This window comes from Anthonomus grandis, chromosome 13 (assembly GCF_022605725.1).
Source record: "Anthonomus grandis grandis chromosome 13, icAntGran1.3, whole genome shotgun sequence".
Taxonomy (NCBI): domain Eukaryota; kingdom Metazoa; phylum Arthropoda; class Insecta; order Coleoptera; family Curculionidae; genus Anthonomus; species Anthonomus grandis.
In genome coordinates, this window is record NC_065558.1 from 4,657,156 (window position 1) to 4,681,736 (window position 24,581).

A 24,581-nucleotide genomic window follows, 5' to 3' on the forward strand; every position below is an offset into this window, starting at 1 on the left:
TGTTTGGTTTTTATTGGAACTTCTCTGTCAGTCCGTTTATTAACTAATATTTATTTAAAATAGGAATAAAGGAAAAAGTAATTCTTCGTAAGTCTTAAAATCAGAGAAACTGGGTGGTCAGTGGTTTTTTATTTATCAGGTCGTTTTATTTAATTTTATTAAAAAATATATTTTATATTTAAAGTGAACAGTGGCGAAGCGTGAACTTTTTTTCGAGTAGACAATCAATAAAAATTGTTAACTAGAAAAAAATGTGTATTCAATATTATTCACTTTAATGAAATAGAGAATGAAAGCGCATTAAATATTAACTCAAAGAGAAAAATTATGTAGTGATATAAAAAAGAAAAAAATATTTACTACTATAAGCATAAAGAGATAGATGGATAAAAATAATACTACTTTCAAAAAAACACAACATAGGTATAACCATTACCTATAAATCCATAATATCCATTATTTTAAAATTAAGTAAAGACAAATAAAAACACAACTAAAATACAATTGCCAATATCAAACAGTCGTTCATAAATAACCACTAAAATATCCACTAAAAAAACCTTTTCTTATACACCCAAAAATAAATAAATAAATAATAATAAAAAATAAAAAAATAAATTATTATAGCACGCACCCACATCAAATGCCAAATGCAGATTAATAAAATAGCATAATAAAATAGCTGGTCGACTTCGATAGACAAAAGTTCAAATGTCTTTCTCGCGAGTTAAATTTCGCAGACACTGATGCGACCGGACCTCTGTTACCTGCTTGATGCGTATTTGGTTCGATTAGATGCTCCAAATTTCGGAAGACAAAATATCAATGTGTCTTGCTGAGTCTCGTATATATTAATTCAGCCCTGCATTTTTATTTTAATTGGTGCGTCAGGCTTTCGGATTAATCATGTTTAGATACTATATAATAATAGTAAGGAGAGCGACTACGTTCTGTGTTAATTTTTTTTTTTAATTTTAATTCAACAATTATATGAAATAATTACGTGATAAATTAATGACAAATAACTGGATAATTTTGGGTAGACAGTATGTCTACCTTGTCTACTCGTACGCTTCGCCACTGAAAGTAAATACCAAAAATTTTGAAATTCGTTGATGGTGGCTGTATTTTACTACTATATAGCTTTGTGTGTCCAGTTTTTGATCTTGAATAGTCAAAATACAGTTATAGTGCAATATATCACAAAAGTTTGACTGTATAATGTGAAATATGAAATAATTTTTGTTTGCTAATTTTTAAATATAGTTCAACTTTCTACTCTAGCAATTTTGGAAAAAGGAATTAAAAGTTTACATTTTATTCAGATATTGATTTTTTTTAACCAGACCCTTCAGATTCTATATATTTCTAAAATTTATAGAATCAAGAATATTTAAATAATTCTATTGTTTTCTTGTTAATTTTTATTCGGAACTAATTGTTTCAATTAAAAAGAAATACATTTTTAAAGTTAAAGAAAAAAATTATTTTAAGAAATTGTAAGCGTTATTATAAATATTTTTTTTATATTCAGTTCTCTTCTTAATTAAATTAAAGACTTAAGTATACAATATATTTTTAGAATTTTATGTAGATCCCATTAAGTTAAAAAGGTATACGTATACAGTACAACTAAAATAGTTAAAGCAGGAAATAAGCTCAAAGACTTGGTTTTTAAAATGTAGTAAAAAAATGAGGCAAAGGATGTGACAATACTCAATACCAGAAAAAGGGCAGATAAAGTTGATTTAGTTATTAAATTTCGTAGTGGAAATATTTTAAAAAATATATTTTTTATATTAAGTGATATACCTACAAATACATATTATACGTTGAATACTATAGTTACTTTCAATACAAATTTTGTTAGAAAAAAATACCTTTACTCTGTACTTCTTCTTCACAATATTCGAAATCTAAAAAATAAAAGAAACATAAGTAAAATCGATCCTAATATAAACTTTGCTGGTATAAACTAAAAAAATAATAATAAACTCAAAAAAAAAACCCAAATGATAGTAATTTTTTACCTTAATGGAAAAGAACACAATTATAAAATCAAAAATGAATTTAACAGTCCTTAGGACAATGGATCCTTTGCGAACAACTTTTAGTTAAAATAAACAAAGTACAATTTATCAAATTCTTGTATCAGTAAAAATTGTGATTCTAACAACACTTGAGGTCTTGTACTTAATATAAAAATGGTCTTTTTAACAATTTTTATTGAATTTTTGATATTTCAAAGACCGTGTAGAGGTAGAAAATTAAATTACAGTTCTTAAAATATCATTTAAAATATTAAATATTGTTCGTATTTCGAAACCTTTTTTTTGGTAGTGAAGAAATAGTCCATACTTGCAGCGGAGTCGTAGGTTACGGTAAAATAAAAATCCTGCAGTTTCCTTCCACTTATTTATTAAACATGTAGTTTAAAATTCCCTACATGTTTCGGACACAGTGGTGTCCATCATCAGGGGATAAAAGGTGTAAAATTGGTATTAGATATACGCCCCAGGGATTGATTTTGATATTATTGATTTTAGAACACTCCGATTACCAAACAAATTGTTGTAATTTTGAATTATTTGTATATTCATGGAATTTTGTTTTGTATATTCTGTAATAATGTTTAATAATTTTGAATGGTAATAAAGTATTTTTTTTTTTCTACAACCATAAGAAGAAATCCAAAATCCAGGCAAGAAAAAATAAAAAGAAAGAAGCTATTTGCATAGATTTCGCTAAAAATGTCTCCCTGCCGCAGATAGCTACCAACGATGCATATAATAAACGTCAACTTTCTATGTACTCCTTCAATGTCCATGTTCTTGCAACTGGTGAGTCCATTTTTTACGTGTACGATGAAAGTGTTGCCAAAAAAGGACCGAAGTGGCCTTATTCCTTTTTCATTTTATTATGAACTATTTGGAAGTTCAGAAATTGGAAATTTTCTGTGATTCTGCAGGAGGGCAGAACAAAAACTACACGATATTTAGATTCATTCATTACTCAACGAACAATCGCATCCATGGCCTCGCAGACATTAAAATTACATTTCCTATACGTGGACACTCATACTTGGAGTGCGATAAAAATGTTGGTCTATGGAACATAAAAGCACCAATTGAAATACTAAAAGATTTCGAAGAAATGGTGAAATTATCACGATCGAAACCATCCCCTTTTACTGTTTAAATCAAAGTATGCCGCTAAATGCCCTTTTAAAACGCGGCCTATCAAAGTCATACAAGCTTCTTCTAGCCATAGCCGTTTGTTACAATATCGCACGACGTACTTTGGAGAAATGCTAACAGGCATTATTAGAGCACCGCGGCATAGTCAATCATTGCCAAAAGGGTTATTTGAGCTTCCCTCTCCAGCTAACAATGTTATGTTCTAACAGACGAAAAATAATGAAAAACACAAAGTCACGGTCTCACAACATTTACTTAAAGCTACACGTGTTTCGCTCTATTCAGAGCATCATCAGGCCTTAAAAAGCCACTAACGTTGGCAAAACAGTAAATAAACATACATTTTTTTAAAAAGTAAAATAATAGAATGCTTATTATGGCAAGAATATTTACGTAGTATTAAGTTGTATCGGGACCTAAATAGACATATTATTTATATAGATGAAACTGGGTTTGATACGCATGACGTAGTTAAATACGGTTGGGTTGATAGTTCAACAAATTGTGTTTTGAATACGCCATGTTCAAGAGGAAAGCGAATCATTATACTTCATGCTGGCTGTACAGAAGGATTTGTTAAAAATGCTTTACTTTTATCTCTTAAAAAATGTATGTTTATTTACTGTTTTGCCAACGTTAGTGGCTTTTTAAGGTCTGATGATGCTCTGAATAGAGCGAAACACGTGTATCTTTAAGTAAATGTTGTGAGACCGTGACTTTGTGTTTTTCATTATTTTTCGTCTGTTGTTTACGTCGGTCTCTTTGTGAAAAATGGATGAGATTTTCTTATATTAAATGGTATGTTCTATTAAATATTATATTTTTTTACAAGCATCGCGTGGAAAAATATTACTTAGTTTTAACAAAATCTTATGTTTTTAGGCCTCCTGCCAATTTCCAAAGCCAAATTCAACGGTTTGCAAAGTTTAATGAAGTTTTGTAGCCCCTTTGCTGTCAAATTCTTTCTCAATCTACCCCATGACTAATTTAATGTAAATTAAAATATAATTTATTACAATCATCTTACATTGATGTAGTTTTTTTTTTCAGGTCTAGATCAATCTAGATACAACCGACATCATGGAAACTCGCTTTTTACTTTCTTAGAACATAATAATGTAGTTATTTTTATAAACAGTCTTTTGATAAGCTCTCATACTGATTTTGTACCGTTTTTAACATTAAATTGTGTTTTTCTCAGTTTCGTGAACAATTGACTTACCTGCTTTTTTCCACTGACCCTTCATTTTATCTTTTTTTTGGTGTTATACTTGTTTTTCAATCGGTCTATTTAATTGCGAAAAAAACATTTTGTATGTTGGTCTCTTTAAGAGAAATGGTAGAGATTTTTGTACCCTATATATTAAAAGAAAAGCTTCACAAATAAAATGTATTAAAAAAATACATGGTTAGTTGTATGACCAGAAATTTGCAATATTCTATATAGTCAGTTTAAAGAACATGAATTGAACAAAAAAAAACACATTAAAAATCACAAAAAAAATAAGGGCATTATGTTATGTTGCTTTTAAATAAAACACGAACAAATAACAAAATAACAAACAAATTCTTTATAAAAATAACAAATACGTCCACAAAAAAACACTAACAAACATCACCTAAGCCAAAGTCACTTTTGATCCTGTTTGGAACTCTTCCGAAATGGCACCTTGAAATTTGGCATATCTAAAAAAGTTTCATAATCAATTTGTTTAAAAGAAAAGCCAAACATTTGTTCTGCTTACATTTTATCATATTTGGCTTTATCAGTTTGTGTCAACGAGGGCCTAGTTACATCTAATGCGTCCAAAAGATCTAATTGCGTAGTAAAACCCTTAAATTATATACAATTTTTTAGAATCATTTTTTTTTGTTGAGAATTTCTAACAACTTACTGGTGCTCTTGGTTCCTTACTCAAGCCGCCAATTTTAACCGTATACAAAAGCGACTGCAGATCAGCTCCCGAAAATCCCTCGGTCATCACGGCGATCTGATCCAAATTGACATCCGTAGCTAAACTTAAGCTGCCTGATAAGATTGTTAGGATTTCTAAACGATCAGCCTAAAGAAAAATGGAGAAAATCTAGATTAACGCGTCATTATCCCAGGTAGACAAACATCACAACGTGACATGTCACAAATTGAACAACATTTCTCCCCTCTAATAATTACAAACCGACCCAATAGAGATGGAATCGAGGAGTAAGTGAATGATTCTACTCCCTTTAACTTAACGCTTCACCTCTGAATATCCACCGCATGTTGCCAGCACCCAAGAAAGAAATTTGCCAGGCCAGTATATTTTTTATACGAACAATTAAGCCGATTGCAATTGTAATTCGACAATGCAACTGGCTTAAATACAATTTGTAAATCATTGAAGCTCGAATAGGAATTCACTAAGGTACTGAAATTTCTATATTACTCTCTGGAAATTGGGCTTTTCCGACTTTTTTTCTACTAAAAAGTGAGTACTTTGTGATACCTGAGACTGTTGCTAAACGAGACTTTTACATAAAAAAACAAAGCAAATTTTTAAACTCACTTTATCAGGCATCGGACAAAACAATTGCTTATCCAACCTTCCAGGCCGTAAAAGGGCAGGATCCAAAAGGTCCGGCCTAGAGGTCGCGGCGAGCACGCAGACTCCCGTTAGCGCCTCAACGCCATCTAGTTGCGTCAAGAGTTGATTCACCACCCGATCTGTCACTCCTGTATTGTCGTGACCGCGCCTAATAAGGAGGAGGAAAACACTTTCGTTCTAACTCGTGGCACGAACTTAATAAATATACCTGGACTGCCAATTCAATGAAATGTAAATGACCACTACTAGGGGGCCGCCATTTTGCGTGATTGTGTCCTTTTGATGTTGGTCACTCTGACAAATTTCATTTGTGTCAATTGTAGGGAAACAAAACAATTCAAGTCTTTGAGAGGTTATGTTTACAAATACAAAATAGAAAGGAATTTAAGATAGTTGCGTTAGATTTGTGATTTTTTTTGGACTGAAAAAAAATTATGAAAGAAAGTAATCCTCAACTAAAATGAGACTTGGGATAGATGCGTGCACTTTAAAATATTTGTTTTTTTTATTCTGATAATCTTGAATCTTATAAATCTTAATATGTATTTACTCAACAAATTTAGTTAAAAACACTTTTTTTTTCTATTACGACTTTTACTTTCCTCCTATGTAGAGTGCCTCCACATTAATAGGGACAACCATCTATAAAAATCAAAATATACATGATTTTATGAGGGTTTGTAATTAGCAAGGGTTTATATAGTAAAAATAAACAACTTTATATATTATTCTATCATAAACACAGACAGACAATTCACAATAATTCGGTTTTGAGAAACAGTGAGCCAAATATGTTGTACATTCTCAAGTGTATCTCTCTCTCATATTCAGTCATACGCTGATGACACACAACTATTGCTTAGCTTTGATCCTGTCTACCGAGAAAAAGCGGCTCAGCTCTTAAATCGAGACTTCACGAGAGAATCATTACATTTTCGAAGGAGCACAGTTTAAAAATTAACTCGAACAAGACTGAATTATTGCTTTTTGGTCCAGAAAATAAGAGAAATAATCTCTTAAATAGCCTCTCTATAAAAAATGATTCATGAAAATGCTATATGGATATAGACATATAATAAATGTTAAGACTAGAAAAAACTATGTGAATCATATACTATCCATTGTTCCGTGTTGTAACAAAAAAGAATTCAATATTTCCAAAACATTTGTTGTAGATTTATATATGTATAAATTGAGAAAATTTGATCATGTTTCCGCTAGTATTAAGGCATTGGGTTGGCTCAAATGGGAAAATAATTACGTTTATAACTTTATATTATTTGATAAAAAATTTGTTAGAACTTCAGTAATTAAAATATTTTTATTTACGTTTATCTTTCATTGATTGGTTGTAAGACACAAAATCTATTTTTGTTTTAGTTTCGTTTTAATTTTATTCTATTTTTGTTCGGCGCGATTGGTTCAGTGGAAGAATGGCCACAAAGTTAAAGTTCGCCAGTTGTGGCCCTTCATAGTGCGAACATAATTATTTTCTAATAATATAGTATTCACTTATAAAGCAATAATAAAGGCGTCATTTATTTATTTATTTAAATAAGGATGATGAGGTGATACATTATCCACGTATTAAAGAAGGAGGAAGCTATTATCGCCTGTTGCAGACGATATACCCAATCATCGTTTACAAATCCCCAAAAACTAGGCAATCCGCTATACTCACACGTCAAACATCAGCGTCGTCAATTTAATTATCTTTATTTAATATATTTTTTTGTTGGCAACACTAAAAATGTTCAGAGTGACCAACATCAAAAATGGCGGCCACCAGGCAGTAGTCGCAGTAAAACGTTTGACGTGTGAGTATAGCGGATTGCCTAATTTTTGGCGATTTGTAAACGACGCTTGGGTATATCGTATGCAACAAGCGATACAGCTTCCTCCTTATTCAATAGCTGGATAATGTATCACCATCCTTATTTAAACGTATTTCGTTCACTGTTTTTTAAAACCGAATTTTCGTGAATTATCTGTCTGTGTTTATGATAGAGTAATATATAAAGTTGTTTATTTTTACTATATAAACCATTGCTAATTACAAACCCTCATAAAATCCTCATTTATATTTTGATTTTTATAGAAGGTTGTACCTATTAATGTGGAAACACTGTATATAGAAGGAAAGTAAAAGTCGTAATACACACAACCAAACTTATATGGAATCACCCAGTAATTTCGCAAAATGGAATTTATTTAAAAAAATAGTCATTGAGGATTAAAGGGCACTTTTTCAAAACCAAGTTTATTAAAAAAAATAATAAAACTGATTACAATTTTCACAATAATAGAACAAAAAACAAAAAGTGTAGATTTCTATAAAAATTATTTTTCTGAATATGACAATTTAACAAGAAAGTTAATTTAAAATTAAATGTTCGACGAGGCATGCTATTTATCAAATTGTCAATGTCTTTTTGGGGAACATTTGTCCATTCCTCTAAAACCGCTTAAATAAGTTGCTCAGTGTTACCAGGAGCATTCTGGCGAGCTCTAATCTTTCTTTTTATCTTATCCCATAAGTGCTCTATAGGATTAAGATCCGGTGAGCAAGAAGACCACTCTAAAACGGCAATACCTTCCGTTTCTAAGAAACACTTTGCAACTCTGCTGGTATGTGGAGGGGCATTATCTTGCATAAATAAAAAAAAATTGCCAAAACCACCTCGCCAGAGCCTAACTACAGGTTGCAATACCAAATCTACATACCTTTGACCTGTTAGGGTTTGTCGAATTGGAATTAAAGGAGTTCTTTCACCAATCATAATTCCACCCCAAAACATTACAGTACCTCCTTTGTATTTCGGGATAGGTTTGGCAGCACGAAGTCTAGCTTGTCTCCCTCTACCTCTTAAAATGCGAATCCACCAATCATCGGATCGTAGTCCTATTCTGGTTTCATCCGAACATAAGACATTTTTCCAATTTTCAATATCCCAATTTTCATGCTCCAAACACAAATTTAAACGGTCAATTTTATGTTGCCTTGAAAGTTCTGGAACCCTTAACTGTCTTCTGCTAAATAATTCCCAAGCGCGAAGTCTTCTTCTAATAGTTTCGACAGAAACACTCACACCCGTAGCTTGTAAAAGTTGCCTTTAAAGCTCTGGATGAGATGTTGTGGGATTTCTTCTTGCTATTTGAGCTAAAAAGCGATCCTGCCCTTCAGTAGTTGCTCTTTCACGACTTCTCCTTGGTCTGTTTTTAAAGGTTCCCAATTCCAGAAATCCTGAATATGTTTTTGAAACAACACCTTGTGTAACCCCCACCGTTCTAGCTATCTGCCTTTGTGACATGCCTTGTTCTGCCAGAGCAATAATTCTTCCCCTCTGAACTTCCGATATCCCAATGTATGGCATTCTTGTTTAGTTTTCAAAAATAAATAAATTATAAATTTGATGCGACTTGCAAGTGAAACAGTAAAATCGACACTGCTAGGTAAAACATTATTATTTATTATTAATCTGCCTGTCCTTGAGAGTAAATACTTGTACTTTTTTATTGCTTGCAACAAAAAATATCTTACTAAAATATTTCGTATTAATACAAGGTGATTCCATATAAGTTTGGTTGTGTGTAGTAAAAATAGAAAGAAATTAAGAGTGTGTGTAACTGTCTTTGTTAAGTAAATACAAGCAAAAATTTAAATGAAGATCGGAAAATTATCAGAATAATAAAACAAATAATTTAAAGTGCATGCATCTATCCCAAATTAATTGAAACTTTCTCTCATTTTAGGTTTAAGTTTTTAAATTACAAGAAAAATCACAGATCTAACGCAACTCTCTTAAATTCTTAACTAAATGTAACTTTCTATTCCGTATTTGTAAACATAACCTCTCAAAAACTTTAATTGTTTTGTTTCCTACAATTGGCACAACTGAAATTTGTCAGAGTGACCAACATCGAAAGGACACAATCACGCAAAATGGCGGTTGCCTAGTAGTGGTCATTTACTTTTTATTAAATTGGCAGTCGAGGTATATTTATTAAGTTCGTGCTCGTGGCTAATCGTTTTGACGTTGTTGCCATATAATGAAAAATTCAATGACTTTAAAAAAAAATTTATCGGTACTTACCTGGGAGCTAAACTGTCAAACTCATCGAAAAACAGGATACAGGGTTTCGCCCTTTGAGCCCTAAAACCAACCAATTGAAAATTACCTTTTAATTTGTAAAAATTAAGTCATATTTTACTTTTCAAAAACGTCCCTCACGGCCTGCTCACTTGCCCCAATGTATTTACTTAACAACTCGGGCCCTTTAATAGAAATTAACCTCAAATTGAACTGTTTGGCCGCCGCACCTGCCAAAAGGGTTTTCCCTGTACCCGGGGGGCCATAAAGCAGCACCCCCGACTGCAATCTTAACGGGGAATTTTCGAAAATTGTCGGAAACTAAAATTGTTTAACATTTTTAAGTGAATTTTTTCCGGTCCTATTTATTATTTACCTTCACGGGCCAAAGTACCGACTCTATCAAGGTGTTTTTAACGTTGTGCAGACCCCCGATGTCGTTGAAGGTTTTGGTGCCCTCCGGATGGAATATGACGTTTTGTAAGGATAGGGCGCAGGATTTTTTTAGGGCGCACTCGCAATGTTGTTGGCTGATTAATGCCTGTTGGGGATTTTCTGCAAAAAAGGTCATTTGCTATACCAAATTGTCCACTTAAGACTAATTCCAGTAATAAGTTTTCTTTCTAGTTACCTTTTAAGTATTTTCCCTTTATACCATTATTTTTCAACAGATCTTTTTTTTTCAATATTCAAAAGATTTTGCTAAAATCAGCTGCTATACAGGGTGTCCGGAAAAAGGAGGTCAATCCGCCACATATAGGGTGGACCAAAATAATGCAACTTTCGTTATGCCATTTTTTAATTGGGCGCTCGGAATTCAATATACAGGGTGTCAAAATGAGAAATATAAAATCGTGTTTTTGAAGTAAGTCAAGTGTTTCATAGGATATTAAATTAAAATTTGGTCTGAGGCGGTTTTTTGGAACGAGAAATTGAAATCCGTTCACGGTTTCGCTATACCTTGCAGAGGGCGCCACCTGTGGTTTGTTGCATGTGTTAAAAATACCAAAACTTTTTTGTATCCCGGTATAATAAAGTTCTAGTAAAAAATTCTAATTATCCAATGTTTTCTTGTAAAAAAAGTATTCTTACAATATTCCTGCTTTTATTTGTAAAGGTCTTATTGAATATATGGTGAAACCTCTAAACCATTTCTTTCACTGGCTAGTAATCAGTTCCCTGACGCATTAAAAACAGCACAAACAACACCTATATTTAAAGATGGTAATAAGAAAGATGTCAAAAAATATCGTCCAATAAGTTTGATTAAAGTCTTGGCAAAAATATTTCCAATGATTCTGTATAGTGACTTGAATTTATTATTAAATCTTAAAATATCAAAATTTCAGCATGGTTTTATGGAAAACAGATCCACTGTAACAAATAATAATAAGCTTTATTAATAATAATAAGCTTTATTTCCAACAGGTTACATATACCCAGTTACAGGAAAATCAATTAAATATATAAATGTACGAATGCATGAATTGTATTAGATTCATGCAACTAAACTATAAAAGAACTACAAAAGAATTGCTATATAATAAAAAAAAAAAAAAAGTAGTGAACTTGAGAAAATAAATAATAAAAAATCAACACTAAATTAGGATAAGAATCAAGAATTAATTTAAATCAAAAGACCAAAAAAAAAAAAAAAAAATTAGTAAATAAATGTATTCAAGCTAAAAACTAAATAACCAAAGACTAAATAACCTAGCCTCCCCCACCAACCATACGCAGGTGATTCAAGATAAGTGCCAAATCATCATGGTGAATGTCACAAGAATCAGCAATAGTGTTAAAACAAATGTATCTATAATATCAGAGCTTGCGGCTGAAACAACAAATCTCATCAGGTGACAAGAAAAAGACTTGGGTGTAATTTTTCAATCAAATATGAAATTCAACAACCACTTTCTTCATATTAGGAACGAAGCATTAAAGGCACTTGGTTTTGTTATTAGAAACCGCAAGGGATTTCAGCTTGACACCATAGTTAAAGTATATAATGCACTAGTGAGACCATATCTTGAATAATAAAATAATCCTCACAAATAACGATACCAATCGAGGCCATACACATAGATCAAATTGAAAGGGCTCAAAAGTGCTTTTTAAGGTATTTGTATTTAATCAAAAATAACCATTATTCATTTATGATCTCTTACAATTCTATGCTTGCTAGTTTTCATATTCAGTCACTTTTTAAAAGAAGGGAGAGACAAGTTGTAATGTTTTTCCACTATATACCACCTGGGGAATACACTGGATCTGATTTTTTGTGAGAGTACCTTGTCTGCAGAGGTCACGGCAGCTGATGATGCTCTGGTTCCACAGGACAATTACCATCCACCCCTCCTTACATCCATTACTGTTTCGAGAGGACATACTAATCATCCAGGTAGATTTAACAATCAATATTATTATGATTATAATTCAGCAAATTTTTATTTAATTAATGAACTTCTTGGACAGGTTAATTGGAATTATGTACTTCAACAGGATTCCCTAGATATTATGTTAAATATTTTTTATGATATACTTTATTCAGTTATACATATTGCTGTACCTTTAAAACGGGTGTCTCGCGGGCACTTTCCAAAGTGGTTTTCTCCAGCTCTTAAAAATTTGGTAATTTCAAAGAAACAGGCACATAAAGTTTTCAAAGATTCGGGTTTCAGAGATGATTATATTACCTTCTCAAGCTTAAGATCAGAGTGTAAATTACTTGCAAAAGTCTGTTTTGAACAATATGTTTCCGAATCAGAAAGAAATTTAGTTGATCACAGTAACATAAAGAAGTTCTGGTCTTATGTAAACTCTAGAAGACTAGGAAATGATCTACCTTCAGAAATGTTCTATAATGATAAGCATTGCCTTCTTGGTCCTGCCCTACCTGATCTCTTTGCTGATTACTTCAAAACAGTTTATTCAACCAAAAACTACCCTGTACCTGAATCTTTATCCTTCAATAATATCAACATAAGCAATTTTCACATAAATATTTCTACAATATACAATGAAATTTGCAGCTTGAACACCAATAAGGGTCCAGGGCCAGATGGCATACCACCCTCCATCCTTAAATCATGCAGTTTTGTTCTGTCTCATCCACTTTTTATTTTATTCAATAAATCATTAGAATTGGGAGTCTTCCCTGATTTTTGGAAGACAAGCTACTTGACCCCTATACATAAAGCAGGAAACAAGGGCGACGTAAGCAACTATAGACCAGTGTGCAACTTAAACGCTATTCCAAAACTATTCGAGAAAATTGTAACACAACATCTTACATCATTTTTGGGTCCCACCATTATATCAGAGCAGTTTGGCTTTAAGACCAGGAGATCAACAGAGCTTAATCTATTGACTTATGCAGACTATCTGGCGAGCGTCTTGGATAGGGGTGGCGAGGTTCACACTATCTATACCGACTTTTCGAAGGCGTTCGACAGAGTCAATCATGAGATACTTTTGAGTAAGCTTGGAGCCGCGGGTGTAGGGGGAAATTTCTTGAGATGGTTTCGCAGCTACCTATCAGATAGGTCCCAAATTGTAAGGGTCAATGGCTTCATGTCCTATGAGCTAAGCGTTCCCTCAGGTGTTCCTCAAGGATCACATTTGGGGCCGCTTCTTTTTAATGTTTTTATGAACGACATCCACTCATGTTTTAAATATTCCAGATTCTTATGTTTTGCAGACGACCTGAAATGTTTTCTAGCTATCTCCTCTCTTAATGACTGTGTCAATCTACAGTCAGATCTTTCCAGACTGGAAGAGTGGTGTGTTCAGAACTGCATGGATTTGAATCCAGCCAAGTGCTATAGTATTTGCTTCTCCAAGCGTAGAAATACCACAACATTCGCATATTCCTTGTGCAATAGACCCTTGTCGAATGTGACAACAATTAGGGACCTTGGAGTCATATTCGACTCATCTCTTACATTTAGCTTTCATATATCTGAGATAGTAACAAAAGCCCTTAAAATAATAGGTTTTGTCAAGAGATGCACAAGAGATTTTACAAATACCCCTGCTATCCGCATGCTCTACTGTACATTGATCAGACCTTTGTTGGAGTATGCCTTCTCAGTCTGGAGTCCTCATTATGCCTGCTATATTCACAGGTTGGAACAGGTGCAACGGAGAATGCTGAAATACCTGGCATTTAAATCCAAAATTGATCCTGTTGACAACTACCATTATGATTACAGGGTTCTGTATGAGCTGTTTTGTCTTCCTCCTCTTGTTGTTCGTCGGGAACAACGGGATTTAAAAAATTTGTATAACCTTCTGACTGCTTCTGTAGATTTACCAGACCTGCTATATTCAATAGGTCTAGCAGTACCTACGAGAAATACAAGGTCAAACAGCCTTTTCTACCAACCTTTCTGTAGAACAAACATCAAGTACAATAGCTTTATTGCTAGATCAGCCAGGCTTGCAAATAATAGTACATCTCTGAACATAGATTTCAATATAAGTCCAAGGCGCTTTGCTAAGTTTGTTGAGGATTTTCATGTGTGACTTTGTATATTGTTGTGGGGTTTTTGCTATTCTGTTTAATTGTGTGTACATACTATTCATACTTCATACTATTGTGTGCTGGTTTAAACCAATTTTGGAGTTGATAATTGGGTTCAAGGGAGTGAAAACTGAATTTAATTAATTTTATTGTGTTCTTTTGTTGTATATTTTTTAAGTTCTCCTGTTGCCATTATTTATTAATCCTGTTTTATTCTATGACTGTGATAGTGATGGGTTGTGAATATCAAATGATAATTATATAAAATAATACTAAGTATAAATTGTTTGAGGTTATAAATTATTGTTATTGTAAATTATGCTATTTCTGTAAAAATGGGTAATTCCCGTAAATAAATAAATAAATAAATAAATATAGTTAATGATGTAAAATTTAATGATAGTTGTTTAATGAATTATATTGATTTTAACGTGCCAAAGAGTAGACTTGATTCATTGAGAATCCAAAACTATGGAAAAATATTTTATGCTAGTTCTAGAAATGAATCTCCTTTTAATCGTATAATGTCTATCAGTAATCAAGTTCTAAGTGAGATACATGTAGATAATTTAAATGTTTTTTCCTTTTTTTTATATCCTATTTGTTGTAATTTGGTGGCTAATTTGTTTTAAGATAATTATTATTATTTTCCATTTTCTCTTTTCTTAGGTACAAGTTTTAAGAGATTTATGATTGTTACTATGTATTTCAGGAATTTTTACCTAACTTTACATGTAATTACCTACTTGGTGTTTGTAAAGTATTGAATAAATAAATAAATTATTAAGTAGAAGGAATGCTTCATTTGTGTTTCAAATATATATGATTTAAATCTCTTATTTCAGTGCACTCAATTATATTCAAAACCTGTTTCAATTCAATTCAATTGAATTCAAAAATTACTTTATTGGTCAAAAAAAAACAAAGCATAAGTATCTAAACATAATAAATCTTGTGTCCTAAGTATACAATTTTAAAAATCACTGAAAACCAGGTTGCTTAGTATCCATATTAAGTGGTATTGTCATAGCAGTCTTTCTAGATTTATCTACTATAACTTGTTTTTCCCCTCTAGCCCCCCAGCATTAATATGTCTGTATTTTTTCTTTCCTTCCAATTTTTTAATATTAAGGTGTCTAATTTCTGCTAAATAGAATAGAATGTGATATATGCCTGCTCATTTTTTTGAAAAAATTTGCCCCTTACTTGTGTATTAATACTTATAAGTGTTTATGGGTATATAATATGTTTATTTGGTGAAGGAAGCATTTAAAAGCAAGATTTATCAAGTAGACAATATTTTTGAACCAAGAAATGTATGTAAATGTTCTAATTATTGGTGAAACAATAAATAAATTACCTTTATGAGCTTCAAATACGGTTTTGTCGTGGAAATCCTTGATGTCTTGTATAGCAAATCCGTCGGTTTTTACTGCGAGACTTTCAAAATCGACGTTTTCGTCCAGGGGGTCCTCTTCGAATAAATGTTTTAAAAATACAGCCCTGTCAATCTAAAATAAAAATTACTCTACTCTGCTCTACAGGATTGGCCAAATTTAAACTAACAGAATTTATTAAATAATGGGTTATCTCTGTAAATTGGCTTAAGTATTTGGTATAGATATCTTGAGTTCCCAATACTCTCATTAAAAACTGCAATCTTATATTCAACGTTCCAAAAAACGATTTACTAAGCGAGATACCGATAAATCGTAATTTAAAATGTGTTGTACCTTAGACAAGTTTCCAATATCAAAAACATTTTTAAACAAGTGGTTTCCTCTCGACTTATAAATGGATTTATTTAATTTTTCAAGTGACTCCGTCGTGGCTAGGATCCCTATAGAATTGTGCTTTAAAACACTGCAGAATAATGATGATAACATTTCACTGACCCTAAAAGGTATTTAAGTAAAACAGTTAAATTCCTAAATAATTTTCCTACCTATTAACATATACAGTATTCGGACTTTCCTCCCCGTCATTTCTTTCACATAAAACATGTAAATCGTCCAATATCAGCACAGAGGGTTGGGTGAGGATCAACTTGACGAAGATCTCAGTGAAAAGTTTGTGTAGGGAGTCCACTGTTTTACCTTTGATTTTTTTGCAGGAGATTTTTTCGGAATTTACGAAGTACGGGTGGCATTTTAAAATTTCGCCGATGTGAGTTAAAACTGATGACTTTCCCGTGCCAGAGTTACCTTGAAACATAGTTTTGCTTTAGAAATATTTAATTTATGAAAGAGATAATTAGATTAATCTCTAAAGGGTTGCCCACTTTCCAACTTCATCCCAAAATATATAGAACTGAAAACAGACACACTTTTCTTTTATATTATAATATTAACACTTACCACTTATAAGAACATTTTCAGGTACAAATCTATTTTTCCTAAAATAAACCTCCACCAAATTACCACAGACTTTCATGATATTTGCCATATTTTTACAAAACCCCATCTGCGGCTCGTTCCTTAAATTATCTTTAGCAGGTTTAACGGGATCATCGACGACACTATAACAAACCTCCCTCAATAAATGCTCATCTATGATACAAAAATCGTCATTATTTGGTAGAAATTTCAAGGAGCAGAACCACTTTTTGTCAAGGTGTATCGGGAATCCCGCATTAAAGATCTGCGGTTCCTCGCAGTGGTTCGCCAAGTACTTCTTTAGCACATTCACTATTTTTGACAAGTGGTTCCTTTTACTGTGCACCTCGATTTCTTCTACGCGTGGTTTTTGAGTGATTTCTGTCAGGACCACTCTAGCACCAAAATCACAGTTCAGGTGAGAAAATAAGGAATCATCTATAAATATCAGTGTCCCTCTACAACTCTCCAGCTGGTCCTCCAAAGAGGTCAGTTTGATGTAGAGCTTTTTATGTTCAGGAGAATTTATCGGTGATATACTGCAAAATTGGGTTTTAAAGTGGAATGATATACTATCGAAGCCACAAATATATGCATTAAATGGGGGTAATAGTGGATTATTAGATGTAAATTTAGAAGGCAACTTTGAAAGTGGTAGCACTCTACAATATAATTCTTTGGCAATCTCATTGGCACTGCTTGATGGTTGAGGTAAAGGAAAACTGCTATGCAAATACTCTATAAGCTTCATATGGGCTTCCTTCAAAGGTATTTTATGAGCTAAAAAAGTACTCTGAGAGTATGTTCAGTAAAAATTAACCATACTTACAGTTTGCTTCTTTAACTGCAAAGCTGTTGCTTTCAGGCGGTTTTATGATAACTTCTGTTAGAAAGTCTAAAGTTCCTGGGGAAATTGGCTGTACATTTTCTTAAATTAATTTAAAAAAATTATTCTTAATATATTGTTAGTTACAATTATTCATGTGACCTACCAACCAGTACAGTAACAGAGAGGTTTCCAGTCCAAATTATTAACTCTTGTTGTGAGTTTACCACCCTTACTTGGTCCAGCAGGTTGGATTGGATGTGCATGGACAATATCTCCTATTAAATAACAATAGTAGTGTTGACTATAGCTAATAATATGTTGGATTAAAGCTTATTTAAATCAGATCAAACAAGGACATAAAATTTGGTCCTACTTTTTTCCACAGTTAATAAAGAGGGTGTAGATTAGTAAATGATTCCTTGGTATAGGAATTTTTTATTACGAAAATAGCTTTAATTTCATTAATAATTTAAGAAGATTTACATATCTTAAAATCACAAAAGATTATTATAAACAAATAAAGATTATTGACCTTGGTAGAGTCATATATATCTTTTGGCATTATTGTAATTGGGTGGAATTAGAAGAGTAGGTGGTTATATTCAGTCGCGTTTATCATATGATATTATGTGTTGAACTAACTAAACACATAATTGTTTATATTTTTTACACATTTAATAGAGATATTGGCATTTATTAAAAAAATTTAAAATTATATAAAATAATCACCATTTAGTTTTGTTGTGCATGTGTCAAGTTATACAAGGAAAATCTATATGCATGGAGGTGCATTGATCCTAACCAAAACATCTATAGACGCAATGGAAAGAAAAAGACTTGGTTGAACTATCCATGGGGAGGAGCTGCGAGATTGCTGCCATTGAAATAAAAAGCAGAAGTATGGTTATAGTGGCTCTGTATCGCCCACCAGCAGGTGATTTTAATGTATTTATAAATGTAGTAATTAGCCTTCTTGAAATTTTAACTGTGAACAATAATTTTATCAGTATTACTGGAGATTTTAAAATCAATTTTAATACTTTATATTTTTATATTTTGAAATCTTATGGGTTTTCACAGGAAATTTTTGAAAATACGAGGCATTTGAATTGCATTGATAATATTTTTGTTAACTTTAGAGATACTCTTGCGTGTTCACTAAATGTTCTTGCGGCTGTTCTATCAGATCATAAAGTTCATTTTCTGAACATGCAAAGTCCAACTCACACAAAGCAAATTTTTCATAGACCAATAACACAGAGGGGTATCCAAAACATGTTCAAAATTTTGGAAAGCGTTGACTGGGGTTTTCTATGCTCCCCTGATACTCTAAATGAGATAGCATCATTTTTTATTGGTTTGTTAGTGAATGCAATGGATGCATCATTCTCAGTAAAAAAGAAGAGTGTGGTGGGAAATTGTCAGGTCTATTGGTTTAATGATCATTTAAAGCAAATGCGTGAAACCTTGCATTTCTTAAACTCCTTGTATAGCAGTAATAAATGCCTAGAACTTGCAGAACAGGTCTAAATCTTTAGAAAAAGGTATAGGGAAGAAATTATATTGGCAAAAAGGGTGGCAAACTCTTAATATATACTACAGGCTGATAATAGAACGAAAGCTGCTTGGCAGATTGTAAATGGCCAAAGAAAGAAGGTGAATAGTGAGCAGCCCGTGGGTCTTACTGCATCCGAGTTCAATACATTTTTTTCAGGTATAGCTGAGGAAACTCTCAAGAAGATTCCACTGGCCACGGCCACTGCTGAATGATTTATGGATCAGGCCTGCCTGTCGGGTGTCCCTGTGGGGGGTTTTTCTTTTAGTGAAGTGACGTATATACAAGTTAGAGATGCTATAAATAATTTAAAAAATAATTATTCTAGAGACATACAGTAGTGGCAGAAAGTAGAGCAACTTTTAAAAAAATAAAATTTCTTGACAACTAACAAAGGAATAACAATGATATTTATCCACAATACTTTTGGTCAAGTAGGTAGTCTTAAATTAGATAAGAATTGACCTTCTAAATATTTCTGTTTATTTTTAAACTGATAAGAATTTGTGTACCTGGCAAAAAGTAGAGCAACATTTTTCTTAGAACTTACAAATCGAATAATATTAGTTTAATTCCAGCTGTTTACCGGTTGCATTAAAAGCAAAGTTAGTTTACAATGCCTAGAGGACGGCCTTTATCCGTTGATTTAAAAACACGAATTATAGACTGTCACAAAAATGGTGAAAAACGAATCAATATTGCAAGAAGGTTTAGTTTGAATAAATCTATAGTATCGCGAATAATTTCACGTTATGTGAAGCATGGACATGTTTTACCTAGAAAACAAACAGGAAGACCAAGAAAAACCGATAAATATCAAGATAAACAAATTTTGAAAATATCTCAGAGTGATCCATTTTTGGGTTCAAGTAAAATAAAGCAGCGTTTATCAGAAGAATTAGGCGTTCAGGTATCTTCAAGGACAATAAGAAGTAGATTATGCGAGGCCAAATTATTTGCAAGACGTCCAGCAAAAAAGCCCTTATTATTCGCAAAAAACAGGCGATCCCGTCTTCTTTTTGCTCGATCTCATTTGCACTGGACAATTATTGACTGGAAAAAGATAATATTCAGCGACGAATCAAAGTTTAATTTGTTTCAAAGTGATGGAATAGCATATTTTCGACGTCCTGCAAACCAAAGGTTAAATCCCAGATACACTTGTTCAACAGTAAAACATGGTGGTGGATCAGTTATGGTGTGGGACTGCTTTTCCGGTTTCGGAATGGGGCCACTTCATAAAATTTATGGGATAATGGATAGATTTATGTACAAAGATATTCTGGAAAATGAAATGGTTCCATATGCAGACGAGAAAATGCCCCTTAGGCACATTTTTCAGCAGGACAATGATCCAAAGCGTTCTTCTAAATATGTAAAGGCTTGGTTTAGACAGCAATATATTCAAGTAATGGACTGGCCAAGTCAATCACCAGATTTAAACCCCATCGAGAACCTATGGGAAATTTTGGATAGGAAAATAAGGGGGAAAACTTACAAAAATAAGGACGAATTGTTCAATGCATTACACGAAGCTTGGATTAATATGGACCCAGTAATAATTTCTAGGTTACTGCAATCTATGCGCCACCGTTGTGAGGAAGTTATCAAAAATGATGGATATTTTACAAAATACTAAAATTGTAATTGTATTTCAGTTTTTACTAAAAGAAAAACATCAATTCTTAAAAAGTTGCTCTACTTTTTTCAGCCCCAGAATTAATTTTTGTACATAAAAAATATAAACAAAGAATATTAAGTTAAGTTGTTGATAGATTTATAATGCTTAGATCTTATTGGTATTATATTTCCAATATGATTATATTTTCTTACTAAATAAAATAGATGTGTTTAAAATAAAGAAGTTGCTCTACTTTCTGCCACTACTGTATATGGAATGAATGTCCCTCTTCTAAAACAATTGAAAGCTATATATCCTTTAACAAAGCTTTTAAATTTATGTATAAGGGAAGGCATCTACCCAAGTGGCTTTAAAATTCAAAAGATCATACCAATTTTTAAAAAAGGGAGTAGAGATGATTTTAATAATTACCGTCCAGTATCTTTGATTCCAATAATATCGAAGGTTTTTGAGCTACTTTTAAAAAATCAACTTTATATCTATTTTGAACAAAATGAAATCCTCAAAAACTTTCAGTATGGATTTAGGAAAAAACAATCGACTGTTAAGGCTATACTGGATCTTCTGGAGTATGTGATTGAGGGTTTTGAAATGGGGTCCCATGTTGGGGCAATTTTCTGTGACCTTTCAAAGGCCTTCGACTGCATATCCCATAGGATCCTTCTAAGCAAGCTTAAACTTTATGGTCTGACCCCACCCAGTTTATTACTTCTTGAAACTTATCTTGTTGGATGTGTACAAAAAACCTGATCAGGTGGAGCTTTATCAGAAGAATGCAAAATAACTCATGGTGTGCCACAGGATTCTATTTTGAGGCCACTCCTCTTTATTATAGGCTGGTAAACTCTACTGGAATTGAAGTTTTGGGAATTTCCTTGCATTTTAGGAGTCTTATTAAGAGTTTGTAGGATTTTGTTTTTTTGAATTAATTTTGCTCCATGATTAATGATTTGAAATACATTTTCATTGATAATAATATATTTTGTTTTTTCTTAGCTAATTTTGCATTGTTAATTGTTCTGATTTTGAGAGAATATTGTTACTACTTATAAAATGGTTTAATTATCCATTGTATTAAGATTAAGTCTGAAAATTATTGTTAATTAGTAATTAGTGGTTAGGTAGTATAGCTTTTATTATAAATAAATAAATAAATAAATTATTTATGTCAATGATATCGACAGGTCAATTGAGTCTAGGCTGCTGCTGTTTGCTGATGACACTACTGCTCTTTGCAGGAGTACTAGTTTTCAAGAACTGGAGCTGATGCTGGTGGAGGTGAAGTCAGATTTGGGCAAGTGGTTCAGTGCAAATAGCCTAAATGTCAACAAAATGGAGGAAGTCCTATTCTCTTTGAGAAATACAGAGGGTGCCAATGTTGAGAGTTCGGATGGGGTGAGATTCTTGGGTGTTCACTTAGATCCTACTATGATATTTGATAAGCATCTGGAGTTGATTGCAAATAAATTGGCAAAACAAACATTTCTTTTGAAATGCTTACAAGGCACAATAAATAAGGATGTTTTGTTAATGGTTTACCATGCGCTAATACAGTCCACCTGCAATTATGGTCTCTTGGCTTGGGGTCATGCACCTCAAGCTAGGAGAATCTTTAAACTGCAGAGAAGAGCTCTGAGGGTTGTCGAGAGTCTGGGTTTCAGGGACGATGTGAGAAACTCTTTCAAAAAACTTAAAATTCTTACACTTCCATCACAGTATATCTTTGAATGTCTAATATATACAAAAAATAATTTACATAAATATACCCAGAGATCAGAAATTCATACTCACAGCACTCGAGAGGTAGATTTCCTGGAAATGCACTTTCTAAGACTGAATAAATCTCATATCTCAACTACCTATTATGCCCCAAGCTTTTTTAATAAACTTCCTAATAATATTAAAGCTCTAAATGAAAAACTTTTTGCTGCCACAGTAAAAAAATTACTTGCTGATAGAGCCTTCTATAGCTTTGATGAGTATCTACAAGCTCAACTGTGAACATTGGTGAAAATGAAACAAAAATAGGTTTTAGGAAATTGAAGTTGATATTGGGGTCTCCAAAATTTTAACTGTTCGTAAATTGTGATTATTTTATTTAGTATTTGTGAAATTGTATCTTGGGTGTAATTTTTTTAATATTTTAGATAAAGGATTTTAATTTCCAATGTAAAACTTTAATAATTTGTAAGTGAAATAATTTTTTAATATGTATTTATCTACTTGTGACGATTTTAAGAAATTTTTTTTTTCATAAGCATGAATAAACTTTACTTTGTATTGTAGAGTTAACTTAGTATTATTTGACAGTATGGGATATTTGTGAAATCTTTGGAAATAAATATTTGTCTACACATTTATTATATAATTTTCTTCTTTTAAATATATATTTCCAGCCATTAGACTTACATTTTGACTCTTGCAAACACATACTGTGTAATGTATTAATGAATATTTGATCTGATATTAGATTTTACAATAAATCACTCACCAATAATTCATAGTCAGGCTTATTAAATGGTCTAACACTAATGCTATTCACCACAGGTAACTGTTCGAGTTGAACCACATTGACAAACTCGCCCTCTCTAATACCCAAAACTTTAGCATAGCTCGAATTGATCCCTATACTCTCCTCGTCCACTAGGGCCCTAATAACGCTCGCAGAGAAGTAAAACTCTCTGTTATTGCTTATTATTTTAATACAGACCTAAAATATCAAGGTTTCTGTTGAACTTTGATCTTTAATGATCAGTTAACTTACCCCAGTATTAACGTATTTATGTTCGGGGCATAAATAGACAAAGCAGTTTTTAAAGCTCACGTATTTCACTCTAAGGAAGCCTTCAAACATCGTAATTTTTGTCGGAAACTTGAAGTTTTTGCAAGGAACATTGAAGTTTGAATATTTCAAATTCAAAACAATAATAGACGTATAACCTCACTTTCCTAGTGAACAGTGTTGCCATAACATGCTGACACCACTGAGGGATTCTATCCAAGCAGTTTCAAAATGCAAAAGGTCATACCAATGAACAAAATAAAATTCTCAATTTGAGCTTAGAGAAAAACAATCTACTATAAAGGCAATTTTGAAGTTTACTCTATATGTGGTTTAACGGCTTGAAATGGGATCCGACATTGGGGCAATATTTTGTGACCTTTCAAAGGCTTTTGACTGCATATGCGATGAGATTCTCCTTATTCTTTTTAACTCTTGATAAAAAATGATCTAAGCTAAGAACTACATAGACTTTTCAAAAAGAGAAAAAACATCGGTGGTAAATATTAAGATCTTTATATTGATTTTCGTGAAAATTTCTTTAAATTGTTAATAACTAGGCAAGGTCTCATTTTGGGGTTAAAAAGAGAGTCAAATAAGACTCCCATTTCGGAATAAAAATGTAGGTGGTTCCATTAAAAAAAAATCAAATTATGTACAACGCTTTTTTGGGACACCCTGTATCAATGAAACTAATTTTAAAAAGTAGCCCCTCTAACTTAATTAACATTTTTTTCCGTTTTTTTCCGTTTCAAGATTTAGCCGCAATGGAGCACCGCGATATTAAATGGACACCCTTGTATATAGAAAATAAAAATTGATTTTTAATTAAGAACAATGATTTAACAGCGAGCGATTAATTCTTAATGTATTGTATCTAATTTTCGTTTTTTTTTTTACAATTAAATCATATATTCTGCCAAAAAATGGAAAACATCTAGGAAATTCTCCAGAAGTGACAACGTCGCCACAAGTTCTTTATGTCCGGTGACTGTCATCT

The 24,581-nt window shown here is 32.3% G+C and overlaps 1 protein-coding gene across 1 annotated transcript; it reads right to left on the reverse strand.

Moving 5' to 3' along the window:
- Window positions 1-4,745: 4,745 nt before the first annotated feature.
- LOC126743870 (peroxisome biogenesis factor 1) lies at window positions 4,746-23,730 on the reverse strand. Its single transcript, XM_050451109.1, has 15 exons — window positions 23,564-23,730; window positions 23,291-23,509; window positions 17,766-17,877; window positions 17,603-17,701; window positions 16,756-17,553; window positions 16,344-16,602; window positions 16,132-16,294; window positions 15,759-15,909; window positions 10,250-10,428; window positions 9,995-10,194; window positions 9,877-9,936; window positions 5,744-5,930; window positions 5,093-5,260; window positions 4,943-5,031; window positions 4,746-4,883 (listed from the first exon to the last, which is right to left on the reverse strand). Exons 1-15 carry the CDS (start codon window positions 23,651-23,653, stop codon window positions 4,817-4,819), a joined length of 2,841 nt encoding a protein of 946 aa, XP_050307066.1. The 5' UTR covers window positions 23,654-23,730; the 3' UTR covers window positions 4,746-4,816.
- Window positions 23,731-24,581: the final 851 nt, after the last annotated feature.

What these genes read in the sequence shown, in the direction of transcription:
- LOC126743870 (XM_050451109.1), bottom strand. Translation starts at nt 23,653, where the DNA reads ATGTTTGAAGGCTTCCTTAGAGTGAAATACGTGAGCTTTAAAAACTGC. An exon ending in GTGAGGGACGTTTTTGAAAA is followed by an intron (nt 9,937 to 9,994) that starts GTAAAATATGAC and finishes GGTTGGTTTTAG; the next exon opens with GGCTCAAAGGGCGAAACCCT. An exon ending in TTTGACAGTTTAGCTCCCAG is followed by an intron (nt 5,931 to 9,876) that starts GTAAGTACCGAT and finishes CCTCCTTATTAG; the next exon opens with GCGCGGTCACGACAATACAG.